The 17551-nt window shown below is 38.6% G+C and overlaps 3 protein-coding genes and 1 long non-coding RNA gene across 7 annotated transcripts; 2 read left to right on the forward strand and 2 right to left on the reverse strand.

Moving 5' to 3' along the window:
• Positions 1-286: 286 nt before the first annotated feature.
• On the reverse strand, positions 287-5488 carry LOC104088409 (uncharacterized). 3 transcript variants are annotated; one of them, XR_684539.4, is made up of 2 exons: positions 3114-5488; positions 287-982 (listed from the first exon to the last, which is right to left on the reverse strand). It is a non-coding gene; the product is annotated as an uncharacterized lncRNA (long non-coding RNA). The 3 variants fall into 3 exon arrangements; XR_684538.4 differs by having other exon boundaries at positions 287-1866; XR_011411484.1 differs by lacking the exon at positions 3114-5488 and adding an exon at positions 1152-3107.
• A 158-nt stretch (positions 5489-5646) lies between these two features.
• LOC104088410 (putative late blight resistance protein homolog R1C-3) lies at positions 5647-14109 on the forward strand. Of its 2 annotated transcripts, XM_009593068.3 has the most exons (3): positions 5647-9343; positions 9420-9515; positions 13939-14109. In XM_009593068.3, the coding sequence occupies exon 1, from the start codon at positions 6459-6461 to the stop codon at positions 7734-7736; it is 1278 nt and encodes a 425-aa protein (XP_009591363.1). In that variant the 5' UTR covers positions 5647-6458; the 3' UTR covers positions 7737-9343; positions 9420-9515; positions 13939-14109. The 2 variants fall into 2 exon arrangements, with proteins under 2 accessions (XP_009591363.1, XP_009591361.1); XM_009593066.3 differs by lacking the exon at positions 9420-9515.
• On the forward strand, positions 8319-9347 carry LOC138900275 (putative late blight resistance protein homolog R1B-14). Its single transcript, XM_070186996.1, has 2 exons — positions 8319-8808; positions 8866-9347. The coding sequence occupies exons 1-2, from the start codon at positions 8319-8321 to the stop codon at positions 9345-9347; spliced, it is 972 nt and encodes a 323-aa protein (XP_070043097.1).
• Positions 14110-14232: 123 nt separating the features above from the next.
• Positions 14233-15883, reverse strand: LOC104088411 (probable beta-1,4-xylosyltransferase IRX10L). The gene has a single exon (XM_009593069.4). The coding sequence runs from the start codon at positions 15701-15703 to the stop codon at positions 14453-14455; it is 1251 nt and encodes a 416-aa protein (XP_009591364.1). The 5' UTR covers positions 15704-15883; the 3' UTR covers positions 14233-14452.
• Between the last annotated feature and the right edge of the window lie 1668 nt (positions 15884-17551).

Below are 17551 nucleotides of genomic sequence, written 5' to 3' on the forward strand. Positions count from 1 at the left end.
GGTATCTTAATCATATTATTTCTTCTGTCAATCGTTTTTTACCCAGTTTGGAGGTCATTAAATTTGAAAGCTTAGGCTAACTAGTTCATCTGGTTTGCATTCATCCCTTTTATAACTAATTTTAATACACATTTATTTATCTTTTCCGATTTATACCAATTTTTATCACATATCCTTAGAACTACGTATAAATTCAACTCTATCCGTTTTTCGGGTAAACAACTATATAATTCAATAACATATGATGAGGAAAGCAAATTATTGTGGAAGCAGTTGGCTAGTCAAATTTGAAGCAACTAAAATATATAAGGAGTAGTTAGAACTTAGAAGACAGAGACCTCTGAAAGACTGTACACTTGTTTGAGAGGCTGAATCAAACGTTTGTTCCAATTTCCAAAGCTCAGCTGGAAATTGAAACCATTAGTTCCAGTTTACAACATTCTAAACAAAGAGAAAGAAAAGCATTTGTCTTCAAACATGTCTCATCCTCTTGAAACACTGCAGTGTCTTGAAAAGCAATTAATTTCATTCCGTGAGAATGCTCATCTCATTGATACTCTGCAGTGGATCGAAAAGGAGTACTGTTCATCCTGTGTACTTGCAGACGAAGATCTGATATTTATATATCATGTCTTAGACACACTGCAGCGGGTTGAAGAGGAATGCGGTTCATTCTGTAAGTTTTTAGACGGACATCGTTTTTCAGAGGAATCTCGTCCCCTTGACACACTGCAGTGGATTGAAGAGGACTGGGGCTCATTCCTTGTGTTTTCAGAAGAGTACAACAACAACAACAACTCAATATAATCTCATAAATGGGTCTTGGGAGGGTAGTGTGTACGCAAACTTTACCTCTACCATGGGGTAGGAAGGCTGTTTCTGAATAGACCCTCGGCATAAGAAGATGAAATGCGACAATAGAATAGTAACACCAACATAACCAGAAAGATAGTACCAGCGAGCCACGAGTCCGAAAATATACCTGGAAAAGCAATATCAATAATCAATGCAGTGACGAGGTCCTAGAAAATAGTACGAGCACCACACTTACCTCTAGCATACTAACACTGACCGACTAGACTTACACAGAACAGTGTAGAAAAACGGTCAACTACCTACTAACCTTCAACCCTAATGATCTCCCTTCATACCTTCCTATTAAGGGTCATGTCTTCGGTGAGCTGAAGTTGCGTCATGTCCTGCCTGATCAACTCTCCCCAATACTTTTTTGGCCGCCCTCTACCTCTCCTCATACTCGTTAGAGTCAACCGCTCGCACCTCATAACCTCCTCTACACGTGCCCGAACCATCTAAGTCTCACTTCCCGCATTTTGTCTTCCATGGGAGCCACGCCCACCCTTGCTCGAATATCTTCATTCCTAATCTTATCCAACCCCGTGTGCTCGCACACTCATCTCAACATCCTCATTTATGCTACTTTCATCTTCTGGATATGGGCAATCTTAATTGGCCAACATTCTGACCCATACAACATGGCCGGTCTAACCACCGCTCTGTAGAACCTGTCTTTAAGTCTCGGGGCACCTTCTTATCACATAAAACGCCAGATGTTAACCTCCATTTCATCCAACCTGCCCCTATACGGTGTGTGACATCCTCGCCGATCTCCCCGTTCCCCTGGATAATCGACCCAAGGTACTTAAAACTTCCTTTTGGGGGATGACTTGTGAATCAAACCTCACGTCGTTGTCCACTTCCTCTGTAACATCGTTGAACTTGCACTCCAAGTACTCAGTCTTAGTCCTGCTCAACTTGAAACCTTTTAACTCAAGGGTCTGTCTCCAAACCTCCAACCTCTCGTCAACCCTTCCTCACGTCTCATCAATCAAAACTATAACATCAGCACTACAACAAAAAAGGAGCTTTAGCGGCAATTAAAAACGGCTTTAGCAGCAATAACAATAGCCGCTATATCGTTTACCGGCCATTGGTATTTATGCCATCATTTTTTCTGGCACTAATGGGTATAAGTTCATGATTTAATTTAAGGATTAGAGAATCATGATCTAACACCTATTTCTCATGAACTCCATCCTAACCGATATTTTTACACACAAACACATTGATCCAGATTCATCATATAACAAAGCCAGAATAACTATTACTTTCAAAAAAAATATGTTTTCTATTCTAATAACTGATATAAAATCCCCATAAAAATGCAACTTTCACTACTTAAAAATTAAAGAAGATTAAAATATTACCAAATCCAAAAGACGACTTGAACTTGGTATAATTTTAAGACGATAATCATTAAGAATGAAGTTTACTATGATGAAATCAACAGGAAAGAGTTCCTTCATAGCAAAGATCTTTAAATTGCTAGTACTGGATGTTCACGTAGAATAATCACACAACTTCAATAATGAGACTCGGTCTATCTAGCCAGAAGAAATTGTTCTGAGAATGAACACAAAATGCAGCAAAACATTCCATGGGTATAAACAACTACCAACATTATAATTCAAAACATAAACTTTTCTCCACCCTTAACATTCAATCTGCCAAGCTAGCTAATTGAATTGATCCAGCAAATACAATTTCAACCATACCAAGAGATTTTAAATTCTAAATTATAGTCTGCCTAAAACAAGAAAGAACACCACAATTAATTAAAAGCAGTATCTTAAGTTATCTTATTTAAATCAATTCAATTATATTACAGCAAAATAAAAAAAGATTAGGAAGAGATTTGAGAAATAGGATGATCTTAGTAGCTATCATGAATGACAGTCCCAGGAAACGAAATTTTCATCATCTGCCTTAATAAACACATATGTAAAAACATAGAGCAAAAGCTATTCAATGGCAGTCAACGCATTATTAACAAACAAGACCTTGTAGAAAGCGCTAAAGTCTGCTATGGTTTTAAGCACAAAGAATACCAAAACAATAAAACATGAGATTTAGCGAAGAAAGGTGCTTATAAGGAGAAAAATTGAGTTGGGTTTTTAGGTATTGAGTCAAAAAGGTTCAATCTTTCTGTTGTCATAACCATTGAACCCTAAATTCTAAAAGATAAAGATAGAAAGTGTATAAAGAGAGATTGAAAAATATAGAATTAGAAATAAAGAGATTAATCAAAATCGTACCTACAACCTACGAAGAATTTTGTTTGTTGAAGCCAAATTGCAATGTTAGGTTTTTTAACTCCTGGAACCTTGCAAAGCTTATGGAAGAGCCGTAGTTTGAAGTCCAAATTACAACGAGATTCGTAATATTTTTTTAAGAGAAAATGGAGTGGTAAATTATATAGGAGGGAAAATATTTAGAGCGAAAAATAAATTGGTGGGAAGAGAAAAAGTAAAAACAAATTTTTTCGGGCTATTCTCTTGAATTGCCACTAAAAATATACTTTTTGCTGACCAATATTATTTGGCTGCTAATATTTTACTCGGCAATTATACTATTGCCACTAAATAATTGCCCGCTAAAACCATCTTTTATTGTAGTGGCAAATAACATACACCATGACACCTCCCTTGAATATGATGCATCTTTGCGTCCGTGCGTCCATTGCAAGAGCAAATAAGAAAGGGCTGAGCGCAGATCCTTGGTGTAACCCCATAACCACCGAAAAATGCTCCGAGTCTCCTCCTACTGTCCTAACCTGAGTCTTGGCTCCATCATACATGTCTTTAATCATACTAATGTAAGCTACCAGGACACTTTTTACCTCCAAGCATCTCCAAAGAACCTCCCTCGGACCTTGTCGTACGCTTTCTCTAGGTCAATAAACACCATATGCAAATCCTTCCTCCTATCTCTATACTGTTCCACTAACCTCCGGATAAGATGAATAGATTCTGTAATTGAATGACCCGGCATGAATCCAAATTGGTTCTCAGATATAGACACCGACCTCCTCACCCTTGCTCAAACTTCCATCGTATGACTAAGCAGCTTGATACCCCTATAGTTGTTACAATTATGGATATCACTTTTGTTCTTGTACAACGAAATCACCATACTCCACCTCCATTCCTCTGGCATCTTCTTCGTATTAAAAATAACATTGAACAGCCTGGTCAGCCACTCCAGGCCCTCTTTGTCGACATACCTCCAAAATTCAATCGGGATCTCGTCCGGCCCAGTTGCTCTGCCCTTATTCATCTTACGCATAGCGCCAACGACCTCTTCAACCTTAATGCACCTACAGTACCTAAAATCACGGCGACTCTCGGAGTGCTCCAAATCACCCAACACAATGTCTATGTCCCCTTCTTCATTCAGAAGTTTATGAAAGTAAGTCTATCATCTCCTCTTAATCATAGCCCCATCCATTAAAACTCTCCCTTCCTCGTGTTTGATGCACCTCACTTTATCCAGATCACGAGCCTTTCTCTCTATCGCCTTGGCCAACCGAAATAATTTTTTGTCCCTGCCTTTTTCCCCCAACTCTTCATACAAACGACTAAGCGCTGCATTATTGGCATCAGTGACCGCTAGCTTCGCCTCCTTCCTTGCCTTCTTATACCCTGCCATGTTCGCTCTTCTCTCATCCTCGTCTGTACTCTGCACTAACTTCAAGTATGCCGCTTTATTTGCTTCCACTTTTCCTTGAACATCCTCATTCCAACACCAATCTCCTCTGTGCCCGCCAGAGTAACCCATTGAGACCCCTAACACCTCCCTCGCAACCTTCCTAATACAGTTCGCCGTCATCGACCACATAACACATGCGTCCTCACTACTCTTCCATGCCCCCAAATCCATCAGCTTCCCCTCCAACTCCTATGCTTTATCCTTGGAAAAAGCTCTGCACTCGATCCTCGGGAGACCCCTTATAACCCACTTCTTCCTTTTATCATGATGTCGGCGTCCATCACCAATAGTTTATGTTGCGACACGAGGGACTCACTCGGGATAACCTTGTAATCATCTAGGTATTAGCCACCGTGCTACGGAAAGTAACCAAATGTTCATCCCTCTTGGGAAAGAAAGAGTTCGCTACAACCAGCTCAAAAACCTTAGCGAAATCCAACAGAGTCGTACCTCCTCCGTTCCTATCCCCAAATCCGAAACCGCCATGAACCTCACCGTATCCTCCAGCGGATGTCTAAATATGCCTATTAAAATCCCCTCTTATAAACAGCTTATCAGTGGGCGGAATACCACGCACAAGCTCATCCAACTCCTCCCAGAAGCGCCTAACCTCTTCATCTAAGCCCACTTGGGGTGCGTAAGCGCTAATGACATTTAGGGTGAGCTCTCCAATAACTAACTTAATCGCCATAAGTCTATCATTCACCCGCCTAACATCAACCACCGACTCTCTAAGATCTTTATCCACCAAAATACCCACCCTGTTCCTACCTTCCTACTACTTGAGTACCATAGTTTAAACCCGTCTGCGTTCTTCGCCCTCGTTCCTACCCACATAGTCTCCTGAGCACATGCTATATTGATCATCCTCTTATGGAGAATCTTAGCTAATTCTATAGAATTACCCACCAGCGTCCCTATATTCCACGACCCAATTTCCAAACTATAGGCTCCCTTGATCCCCTTGCCCCTACCTTAGCCCCTGCCCTACCCCCTCCATCCCTCGGCACTCCCACCCCACCCCGAGTACATGACCTTATTCTACCATCATCAACCACTACCACTAGAACCTAGCAAATAAAAACAATCGCTAACTCAAAAACAAACAAGTACCCACCTTTATAAAGAAAACAAGCTAAAAGTACAAGCACGCTAATAATTTGTATGGACCAAAATACGAACTAATATGATAATTTTAACTAGCGTAGGAGAAAAGGAACAAGAAATCAGGAGGTACCAATTCCTAAAGTAAACCTGGAATGTAGTCTGGCGTACCAAGATCGGGAGCAAATCTGACTGGCCGGAGGTACTGATGCACCTCAAAGCTGCTTGGAAAAGAGGTTGAGCAGCCTGATCCGGCGGCTGCAACCACTGACGTACAATCTGCGCTCTTGAAATCTGTGCCAGCGCTTGACCGGAACTTCGCCGGAAAGGGACTGCAACTCCGGGAACTGCCTCTGTACACTCACACACACGCAGGAGAAAGAGATATCTGCATCGCCGGACTTAGACCGGCGAGGGGAGAAGAAGAGAACGGGAAAGAAAGAAGAAGAAAGAGGAAGAAAGAGAAAGAAAAAGAAAAAAGAAGGATACCACACACACACCGAAGAAAGAGGGCGAGAGGGGGATGTTGAATCTGGGCCGGCAACGACGATTCCGACGGCGCTACGTCTCCGGACTCTGACCAGTTGGGGGGGGGGGGGGGAGGAAGATAGAGGAAGCGGGAGAAAAGGAAGAGAAAGACAAGAAAAAGGAGATTAGGGTTCTTATCTGGGCTCGCCGACGGTGGATGCGGCGGTGAAGAGGTGGTACAACGGAAGTGTCTGTAAGTTACCGTTAAGAAATAAGAAAGAACGAAAAAAGTGAAAACAATCTTTGTTGTATCAAGTTGAATGTTTTCAGAAGAGTATCTGTCAAAATTATCTCATCTTCGTGAAACTCTGCAGCGGATTGAAGAGGAATACAGTTCATTCCATATGTTCTTATATAAAACTCTTTTTTCACGTGAATCTGATTCCCTCCATATTCTGCAGCATATTGAAGAGGGATTGGATTCATTCGATATGTATTTGAACGAATTACGATCAAAGTTATCTAATTTCCTTGAAACTGTACGGCAGGTTGGAGAGGAATGCGGTTCACTCCTAATATTTTCAGAAAAGTATATGCTGTCCTCAAAGGAATCTGACCCCCTTGAAACTATGCAGTGGATTAAAAAGGAATGGGGTTTATCCAGTTTTCTTTCAGAAAAGTATCTGTCTTCAGTGGATGGATTGAAGTTCCTTAAAAGGGATTTCAAGTTCCTGGATATTATTCTCAATTTGCAGGTCTCCAAAGATGAACTTGATATAGAGAAAATCCAATCTCTGTTTCGAGGTGCAGCAGCTAGTCTCATCAAGATCTCGGGTCAAGAAAGACCATGGAGTCAGCATTTTCATGGCTATATATCTGACTTGCAAGATAAGTTTCAGCAGACTAAGTCGGATATCAGAACACCTGGAATACCATTTCCAGTTATATCCAACACGGATGGTATTGTTAATCCCAGTTTTGTAATGGAATTCATTGACATTGTTGCTGCCAATCTCTGTGATTTGCTGAAATTTAATGATCCAAGCTCACTGCTTTGTATTGGGGACCTCATGGGTCAAATTGAGAAGGCTCTAAAGGAGTTGAAGTTTCTTAAAATTTTTGTCTGCTTTGTTTCAGACAGATGCATAGAGCCTCACGTCCAACAAACTTCCTTAACTCATGCTTTAGAAGTGGCCTGGCAAACAACAATGTCTACCTGGTTGTATCTTCCAAGAAATAAGTACAAAGAGCCAGATTTGGCTCCAGGTGAAAAGTATCCTTTATTTTCTCAGCTCCTGGAATACGAAATTCAGCCCATTAGGCCATACATCTGCAAGATCTATACTGATGTCCTGCAAGGTCTAAAGATAGTACAGTCGCAATGGTATCCCGTTCTCCAAATTAAGTATGTCGTAGATCGTGAAGTTGGATTTATGGAGACTCTCTTACGCAATTTGGAAGAGCTACCAATTTCTTGTAATTACAAAGCTACATGGCCAACCCTTCTAGATGCTCAACTTCTTGAGAGCCAATCTCATCAATCTACCAGTACTGGCCCCTCAGTCTCATCTTCAAGATATAGACGCTGTGATTATTGAAGCAGGACGGTTTACTCATCAAATGAGGTGAAGAATAAGGGAGACGTGTCTTTTGGGGAAACGAACCAAGTACCAGTTCCTGATTTGCCAGAAAAAATTCAGAGAATGCAAGCAATGATCTACCTCACAACTAGAAGGAGATTTCTCCATTAGTTCAACTTACCTGGGATTTATGAACTGGACTCTGCTGATTTTATTGTACACAACCTAATGGTTCTCCTATGAAACTATTCAAATTCAATTGCTTCTGTCGAGAACCGACTTCAGACAATTCAGAAGGAAATCAAGAGCTTCCAAGCTGCTGTAGAACAATATGATGGACTTCGCCAGTGTGCAACACGACTAACTAGTTTGGCACTTGGGGTAAAATATATGTCTGAAACTTGTCTAGGAAAAGATGTTCGAGACTGGTGTGTTTCCCTCTAGATCCTGCACATTGTTGAAGATGTTAAACTACTCATCTCAGAGGTAGAGGAGATTCATGAAATAAATGCATCAGAATTAGTATTGCGTAATACCAAAGATGTTGCCAGTGGATATACTTCTTCACAATTTGCTAGGAGTCCCAACATGAACGAAGAAATGGTGGGCCTTATGGATATGATGGATGAACTAAAAGGTAAATTATCCGAAGGATCTTCAAACCTTGATATCATCTCAATTGTTGGCATGCCTGGAGTGGGAAAGACAACTCTGGCAAACAACCTATACTTTGATCAATCAATTGTCTCTCATTTTGATATAAGTGCCCAATGTTGTGTGTCTCAAGTGTATACACTAAGGGACTTGTTATTAGCCCTTCTAGGCGATATAATTGACGACACATCTAAACTTGATAAAGAGGCTGATGATATATCGGCATATAAGCTTTGCAAACATTTGTTGGGAACGAGATACCTTCTCTTCATTGATGATATTTGGGAAACTAGCGCATGGGATGATTTAAAGTTATGCTTCCTCGATGCTAATAACGGAAGTAGAATTATTCTGACGACTCGGCATTATGATGTTGCCTCTTATGCTAAACATGATAGTGATCCTCTTGTTCTTCGATTGCTGTCTAATGAAGAAAGTTGGATGTTATTATAGAATAAAGTGTTCAATAAATTAAGATGCCCCCTGGTTTTAGAGGATATTGGCAAAAACATTGCACAAAATTGTGGAGGGCTACCTCTTTCAATTGTTCTGGTAGCAGGTATTCTTGCAAGGATGGAGAAGGAAAGACATTGGTGGGAACAACTGGCAACAAATTTAGGTCCACATATACAGGCTCAAACTGAGCACACCATAGATCTTAGTTATCAAAATTTGCCACATCATTTGAGAACTTGCTTTTTATATTTTGGAGCATTTTCGGAGGATAGAGAGATTCAAGTCTCAAAGTTAACATGGTTGTGGATATCGGAAAGTTTTGTGAAAACTAGCACAGAGAAGCTTTTGGAGGATACAGTGAAAGAGCACCTGGAGAATTTTGTTGAGAGAAACATAGTGATGGTTTCCAAAAAGAGTTCCGATGGTAAGATCAAGGCATGTCGCATTCATGACATGTTGCTTGAATTTTGTAGGACAAATGCCAAGTCGAAGAACTTTTTAGAAAGGATAAACGGGTAATCAAATTTAATGTTTTTCTTAAATCAGTTATCTTTGAACTTATTTTGATTATTTCAATCTCTTCACTAACAGGGATAGCAGTGCATGTCCAATTCATATTTTCCCTCCAAAGTGCAAGTCTCAATGTCGCATATCCCTCTATGTTCGCTGCAGTAATCTTGCAACATGGTGTTTTTCTTTCTCCAATTTGAAATATCTCCAATATAGGGAGTCTAGAAAAAATGCATTCTCTTCAATAGACTGTGCATCATACACTTTTAAAAGGTTCAAAGTTTTTAGAGTGTTAGATATTGAATTCACAATAATTGATTCTTTTCCCCAAGAATTAACCCTTTTAAAGTATCTTGCTTTTCGGACTGCCCAAGATACATTCTCACTCCTAACCAATCTTTGAAACCTTGAAACCCTGATAGTTCAAGGAATTAGAGTACAAGTATTAGTATCAGATACCATTTGGGAGATGGTTAATGTTATTTTGTGGCTTGAATTATTTTCTTGTATTTTTAGGAAATTCAAAATCCCTATAGGTTTAGGAAAACCCATTGTCCTAATAGATTTGGGAAAGAAAAACCTATTGTCCTTATAAAATTGAGAAACTTTTCTCTTATAGGTTTGGGACTATTTAGGATCTAAATATAAGGATTGTAGTTGATGATTTTATAGATTGTATTGTGTTTTTCTTCTCATTCATAGTGGAAAACTCTCTCTGTTTCTGCCCTGAGGATTAGGCTTAGCCGAACCTCATTAAATTCTTGTGTTGATTTTTCTTCTCTATTTGTTTTGTGTGTGATTGTGTGCTAGTTAATCCATGATCTTCCGCAACAGTAGGTATCAGAGCAAGGTTCGGGTTTCTACATATAATCTAGGGTTAAGATGTTATCGTCATCTTCAACAAAGTACAAAGTAGAGAAATTTGACGGGGGTTCTACCTGAAGATTATGGTAAAATAGTCACTGGTGTTATAAGGGTTATGAAAGGTAATTGATGAGGATTTTCCTGAAGGATAAGGCTTTGAGTGCGATCTTCATGAGCGGTACAGATAGTGTTATTCAGGAAATTGCTGAAGAAACTTCTGCATCAGTGGCATGGAAGAAGCTGAAAGATCTGTATTCTAAGAAATCGCTAACAAACTGCCTCTACTTGAAAAAAAGGTTATACATTCTCCGTATGAACGAAGGTACACCTGTTAAAACTCACATTGATGAGTTTAATTCAATTATAATGGACCTGAAGAACATGGATATCAAAATTGAGAGTGAGGATTAGGCCTTGATTGTGTTATATTCTTTACCACCGGCTTATGTCGATACGCTTCTATATGAGAAAGACAACATTTCACTGGAAGATGTTAGTAATGCACTAAAATCTAAAGAGTTGAAAAAGAGCTTTCCAGATAGTAGAATTGAGGGCGAGGGTCTTATGATTAGAGTAAGAGCACAACAAAAGCACTTTAACAGGAAAAAGTTAATCGCCAGATCAAAGTTTAGAGTAAGGAAGAAAAACTATTATGAGTGCGGGGAGCATGATCACTATAAGAGAGATTGTCCTAAGTTGAAGGAGAAAAGAGGGAAGCAAAAAATAGATAATTTGGCAAATATTGTTGACACTACAATAATTCTGATGATAGTGACTATGTAAGGGAAGTCTATGCTGTGAGTTCTAGTCATGGACAGAATTCTTGGGTTCTTGATTCTGGTGCTACTTTTCATATGTGTCCACACAAGAATTAGTTTGCAACTTACAAGCAAATGAGTGGGATTGTCTACATGGGAGATGATAATCCACTACTAGTAAAGGGGGTTGGTAACATCAAATTGAGAATGTTCGATGGAATTATCAGAAACATTGAGTGTTGGCATGTTCCTTGGATAAAAAGAAATTTGGTTTCTCTTTTGACTTTGGATGATCAAGGGTATAAATTTCACTCAGAGAATAGAATACTTAAAGTGTGTAAAGGCTCCATGGTACTCATGAAGGGTAAACTGCCTTCTAAATTGTATCATCTTCAGTACAGTGTTATTGAAGGGGAAGCTGATGTAGCTTCTGGGAAAAGTTATCTGAATCAGCCTTAGTTATGGCACTTGCGACTTGGTCAAATGAGTGATAAGAGGTTGTCTTTATTGAGTAAGCAGAATTTGTTGAATGGGTAAACAAATCAAGTTTTGAATTTTTGTGAGCATTGTGTGTGTGGTAAACAGACAAGGGTAAAGTTCAGCAAGAAGGCCAAGCACAAGACCAGAGACAAGTTCGATTATATACATTCAGACCTGCGGGGTCCAAACAGAGTTCCCTCCAAGAGTTGTGCCTGGTATTTTATGACTTTAATTGATGATTAATCAAGGATGGTGTTGGTGTATTTTCTAAAAACAAAAGATGAGGCATTTCCGGCATTTGTTAAATGGAAGACGATGGTTGAGAGGCAGGCAGAAAGAAAAGTTAAGCGTCTTCGAACTGACAATGAGTTGGAATTTTGCAATTCTGAGTTCGATATTTCTGCAGCAGAGGGGGCATAGTGAGATACCGCACTTGTGTGGGAACACCACAACAAAATGGTATTGCAGAACGTAAGAACATAATGTTTTGTGATAGGGCACTGAGCATGCTTTCACACTCATGTGTTAGCAAGTATTTTTGGACTGAAGCATTCAATACAGCTTGTTATTTGGTCAACGGATCTACATCCACAGCTACTGAGTTCAAGACTCCTTTTGAGGTATGGTCCAGTTTTCCTTATTCAAATTTAAGGATATTTGGTTGTCCTGCTTATGCTCATGTAAGGGATGAAAAACTTGAGTCGGTGGCAAAAAAATGCATATTTCTAGGGTATGCAACTAGAATGAAAGGTTATAGGTTGTGGTGCATAGATCAAAAGACTACAGGGTTAATTATCAGTAGGGATGTAACATTCAATGAATCTGCCTCACTGGACAATCAAAGGGAGAAGGCAATAGCAAAAACAAATCGTGGTGTCAGTGACCGCATAGAGCTAGAAATTGAATCTCCACTAGCTCAGCCTAGTAGTTCTAAAGGATAGAAAGTAGAGGAGGTGCACAATATTGATCAAGATGATAATATTAATGCACATGTGCAACAACAACCATATAGCATTGCAACATGCAGAGATAAGAGAGTGATCAACCGACCGCAAAGGTTTGCAAACGTAGTTGATGGGAATCTTCTTGGATATACAAATCCTTTGGGATTTGCTTTGGCAGTTGCAGAGACAGTTGATGTGTTTGAGTGTTATAGCTATCCAGAAACTATTCTGAGTACATAACCAAATCGACGGATTAGTGTTATGGCTAAAGAGATTGAGTCCCTTAACAAGTTTAGATATTGCCTAGACTTGGTTGATGTGTGCGGCAATGGGTAGAGCCCTTGCGAGGGCCGAGAGTAAGGTAGATAGACGTTGTTCCTATTGGTGAAGAGAATTCAAGCCAAGGGAAAGATTTGTTATTTTGTGGCTTGAATTATTTCCTAGTATTTTTAGAAAATCCATAATCCCTATAGGTTTAGGAAAACTCATTGTCCTAATAGATTTGGGAAAGGAAAATCTATTATCCTTGTCAAATTGGAAAACCTTTCTCTTATAGATTTAGGACTATTTGGGATCTATATATAGGAGTTGGAGTTGAGGATTTTATAGATTGTATTAGTATTTTTCTTCTCATTCATAGTGAAAAACTCTCTCTGCTTCTGCCCCGAGGATTAGGCTTAGCCGAACCTCGTTAAATCTTTGTGTTGATTTTTTTTCTTTATTTGCGTTGTGTGTAATTGTGTGCTAGTTAACCCGCGATCTTCTGCAACAGTTAAGTTGCGACATCTACATATATATCACAAAGCATCTTTCCTTTTGGATGGTGGACACGACTTAGAAAACCCCTCCAAATTGGATGATCTGCAAACTCTTTCCTCGTCATATTTTTCTGGCGTGGATAATGCTAATAAGATCTTGGAAATGACACCAAATCTTCGAGAACTGAAATGTGAAGTTTTGAAATTTGATGGCTCATTTCCTGCATTTAACAAGCTTACCGAGCTAGTGATGCTCAAGATTTCTTCAGGTCCTACATTTACTTGGGTTAATTAGTTGAAGCTCCCATCAGAGCTAAAGAAATTGGCACTGTTCAATTTCCGCATACATCTTAATGAAGTCACAACACTTTCAAATCTTGAGGTACTCAAACTGCTAGGAGTTACCGTTAGTTCCAATATATGGAAAGTGAATGCCGAGCAGTCTGTATGAGATGGAAGAAATATCAATGAATATGATGATGCTTGCTTTACCAATAAAAGGTGGATTAAATAGATATCTTTTTATTTAATCTAAAAACTAAGAAGCCCATATTGCTAATGATTGCCGATAATTTAATGACTACATCACAAATTCAAGGCAGAGCATTAATGGTTGGAAGCTGAAATGCTAATTTCCATCCTCATAGTCCACCCCTTCTAGATAACTGAATATACGTGATGATAGATGAACAATAAGCAGTATTATCTCAAAACAAATTAGTCAAATAGTATCAGTTGTTAATTAATTCATTAATTACGAGGTTGCAGCCTACTAATTTATTTATTTCCTTTACAGATTTTAAGGAGTTTTATCAGCTGAATTAAGCAGTTGGGAAGACAAAGAAGCTTATACCAGATGTAATATTGTATTAGCTGATTACTTATGGTATTCTACAACTGATTTCTGTGTTTATTCCTTTACTTCTATGGATTGAGATTGTGTGAATGGCTAATGGATATTGTAAAACGCATGGTGTTTCCATCTGTCAATGTCAGTAAGACAGCAATAGATAAAATTAGTTAAACAAACTAAGGCAGGGCATAGACCATAATACTGATGAGACTAGAAAATTTATCTAAATAAAAAAAATCATCAAATCTCTTGTTCGTCGTTCTTTACCAGTTTTTCTCGACTCTTGATTCGAGAAGAGAATCCCAACAACACTACTTTTCCAATAGAAAGGTCTCTATGTATAACTAGTAGAAGCCCTATAATTAAAATCTGCTCTTGTGATGAAATTCATCAAGAAGAAAAGTTGGAGGTTGAGACTAAACAATGAATGCAACACCTATTCCGATGTAGCTCGATCCTACCAAGGTTTTAGATCACCAACTGGACCAGCAGTCCAGTTTAATAAGATGTTGTCGCCATATATGTTCTTGTGATGAGGTAATTTACGAGCGAGTCCATTCAAGATTTGGTGGAAACCATCACCTGGTTGAGCAGGTTGTAGAAATAACATTGCCTTCTTCATTGCAGGATTGGCAAGCAATCTCTGCTTCCTCAATATTTCTTGTGATTGAATAGAAGTGAGAATGTTATCCAAATATGGAACATCCTTCTCTTCTACAAACAATCCGATATCTTCCCATGGAATTGCATCAGCAAATGGTAACACAATGTCATCTGCTATTATAACGGGTATGCATCCGAATAAAACTGCTTCAACCAATCTTGGACTCCACGGAGCCCATCCGAGAGGGCACAAGCAGAAGATAGCTCGTTGCATATCTTCGTAGTATGTAGTTGGATGATCTGTAGAAATATCAAAGAGAGGATTGTTCTTAAAGTTCTCCCAAACTGCTGCTCGAGCACCTCTTGCATAGTACCCGCCTTCAGGATCATTTCTATCGTCATAAAACAAGCCTCGGAAATAAACAAAGATGGATCTTGGTGTATCAGGAGGGATCAAGTGGGATTGAATTTTCTGTGGAGGAGCATATGGAGGAATAGTTATTGAGCCATTTTTCAAACAAACATGATTTCGTTGCCCGAATGTTTGAACCAAGGTAGCATGCTGCAGCAACGGAAGAATTCCTCTTTCAATAGCTTTCTCTTCTTGAAAGTGAAAACATGCACCAAAATCATGTGGTACAATAAAGAAGTGATCCACGCCTTGTGTCCTGTTCCAGTATGGCCAGGTAGAAGCAATAAGCTGAATCGCACTTCTCATCATAAGAGGTGACTTGAATGGTAAAGGATGACCATGTGGTGTCAAGTACTCACAAGTTGTGTAAACTGGAGTATAAAACCAATCTGCGTCTTCTGGATTAAGGGTTCGAACAGGACTGGATAACAGGAAACGATGCATATATATCTCGGCTGCAAACATGTGATTGAGGCATCGTGAATCTCTCTGAACAGTTTTCTTGTTGTATTTGCTGGGAAGTTCATATACATAAACTTTTAACCTTCCTATTGGATTATCTTCCAAAACATCACCAGCACTTCCTGAAATTCTTTCACTGTGTTGATCAGTTTTATGAAATTCTAAGGCTTCAATTCTCAAAAAAGAAGCAAGATAAAGAAACCCAAGAAAGCCCCTACCCCAATTTCTCATCTTCTACTATAGGGAACAAAAACTATAGCACAAGCAATCAGAAAAAGATTTGAGTCAAAAAGAAGAAAAGATCGTGTAATTTTATAAGATGCATGGTGCTTTCTGCCTCAACTAATTGGGAGTTTCATGCTATCATGTCGCCGAAAGGATATCTATTGAAAAGTCTCCTTAAAATGTAGGATTTATAATCTTGAAAATAAGACAGGTTGCCTGCTACAGCAAATAAATGTGACGTGATGGTATAAAATTTCTTAAACTAATGGTGTATATAACTTAAACCTTATAGTTGGAATGTGAATAGACAAGTTAGGAGGAATCAATAGTTGGAATCAACAGTTAGAGTGTCCGTAGACAAAGGTAGTAGGAATTAACAGTTGAAGTGTCACTAGATAAGGTAGGAGGAATCAATGTCACTAGACAGGGTAGTTATCCTTATTTTATGATGCCAGCCTGAGATTTTTTTGTTAGTGTAAAATCTTTAGCTTAGAACAAATAGAGAATAATGGAAAACAAAGATTACAACTCAGGTCAACACCTACAATGATTGACAATAAATGTTGAGCTTTCTTATTAGTAGTATTCTTTTTTTAAAAAAGGAAAAAACAAATAATTAAATAATGGGTCCACCCCTCTACCAATCTCCACTTACATACTAGACTTTTGCTTATATCAAGTTCAAACTCGTGACGTGCGCCTAATACATCTATCACGTGTTGTGCTCTTACTACTAGACCAAAGCGATGGGGCAACCTTTCTTAGTATTATTAGTATTTATGTTGCTATGGTTGGCCCTTCCTACAATGCGGTTCTTGGCTGAAGCTTTATAGTCCAAGTAAATTTTGCAGACTGCGAAAATTTGCTAGAAGCAACTCAAAGTCTCAAACTAGTTCACTTCCATTACGAATGTGCTACTAAAATATTCATCTTGATAGTTGGAATTACAAGACATTGGGAAGAGGTTTAGTCATCTTGTGCTTTGAACAACAATTAGCTTATTGAGAATCCATTAGCTGTTGAATATGTCTACGAAAACAAAATATCGTTACAAATTTACAATCATTGCCCTGATTAAATATGAATTGTGTGTTCCTTCCTAGGCAATATTTAAAGAATATGAGGTCACCATATTGAATTTACAACGACATCTTACATGTTTCAGAAGAATACTCAATACAGGTTGCTTAATTTGCAAAGAGACCTTCAGTTTCCAGGTTTTTTCTTGTTCGACTTGACGTTGAAATTTGCAGTAATGTTATGGGTAGGACAGTAGGATAATTTGTACATCAAAATGCCTTTCAGTTTTCAGTCAGTTTGAAGTGCTTAATTTTTCTTTTGCTCTGTTTTATACCAGTATAGTCAACATATAAATGGAGAAACATGAGTTGTGCTTAAATGGAAAAACATGATTGATAAGGATTCCCAACTTGTTTAGGACTTAGTCATAGTTATTGTTGTAGTATAGTCCATATATAAATGTCAATAATGTTACTTGACTTCATTGACCTCAAGTGGAAGAACTCAAGGAAGAAAATTAAAAACTAAAAACGATAAAGCTAAGAAATTTCGCATTTGCCTAAAGTCCGTCCTAGATATAGCTAATATTCCGCAGGCGATATAACTTCAAAAATTTAATCAAATCACAAGAGTGGCAATTTGGAAGAAAAAATCAAAAGAATAAGAAGGCCTTTAATTTAAGAAATATTTCAATCTCTTCAAAGTTTTTTTATCCCGTGGGATATTACTAGATATGTTGTTGTTGTCCAAAGTTTTTACCTTTGGATGCATAACCTCGAAGAACAAAAAGTTTGCTATAACCTCAAGTTCTCAACTAAGCAAAAGAACATAACA

This window comes from Nicotiana tomentosiformis, chromosome 10 (genome assembly GCF_000390325.3).
Source record: "Nicotiana tomentosiformis chromosome 10, ASM39032v3, whole genome shotgun sequence".
NCBI lineage: Eukaryota > Viridiplantae > Streptophyta > Magnoliopsida > Solanales > Solanaceae > Nicotiana > Nicotiana tomentosiformis.

Bases quoted from the DNA above. Each gene is read 5' to 3' on its own strand.
- LOC104088410 (XM_009593068.3), top strand. From the start codon at position 6,459: ATGTTTTCAGAAGAGTATCTGTCAAAATTATCTCATCTTCGTGAAACT.
- LOC138900275 (XM_070186996.1), top strand. From the start codon at position 8,319: ATGGTGGGCCTTATGGATATGATGGATGAACTAAAAGGTAAATTATCC. The intron at 8,809-8,865 runs GTTGGATGTTAT...CCCTGGTTTTAG, and splicing joins ATTGCTGTCTAATGAAGAAA to AGGATATTGGCAAAAACATT.
- LOC104088411 (XM_009593069.4), bottom strand. From the start codon at position 15,703: ATGAGAAATTGGGGTAGGGGCTTTCTTGGGTTTCTTTATCTTGCTTCT.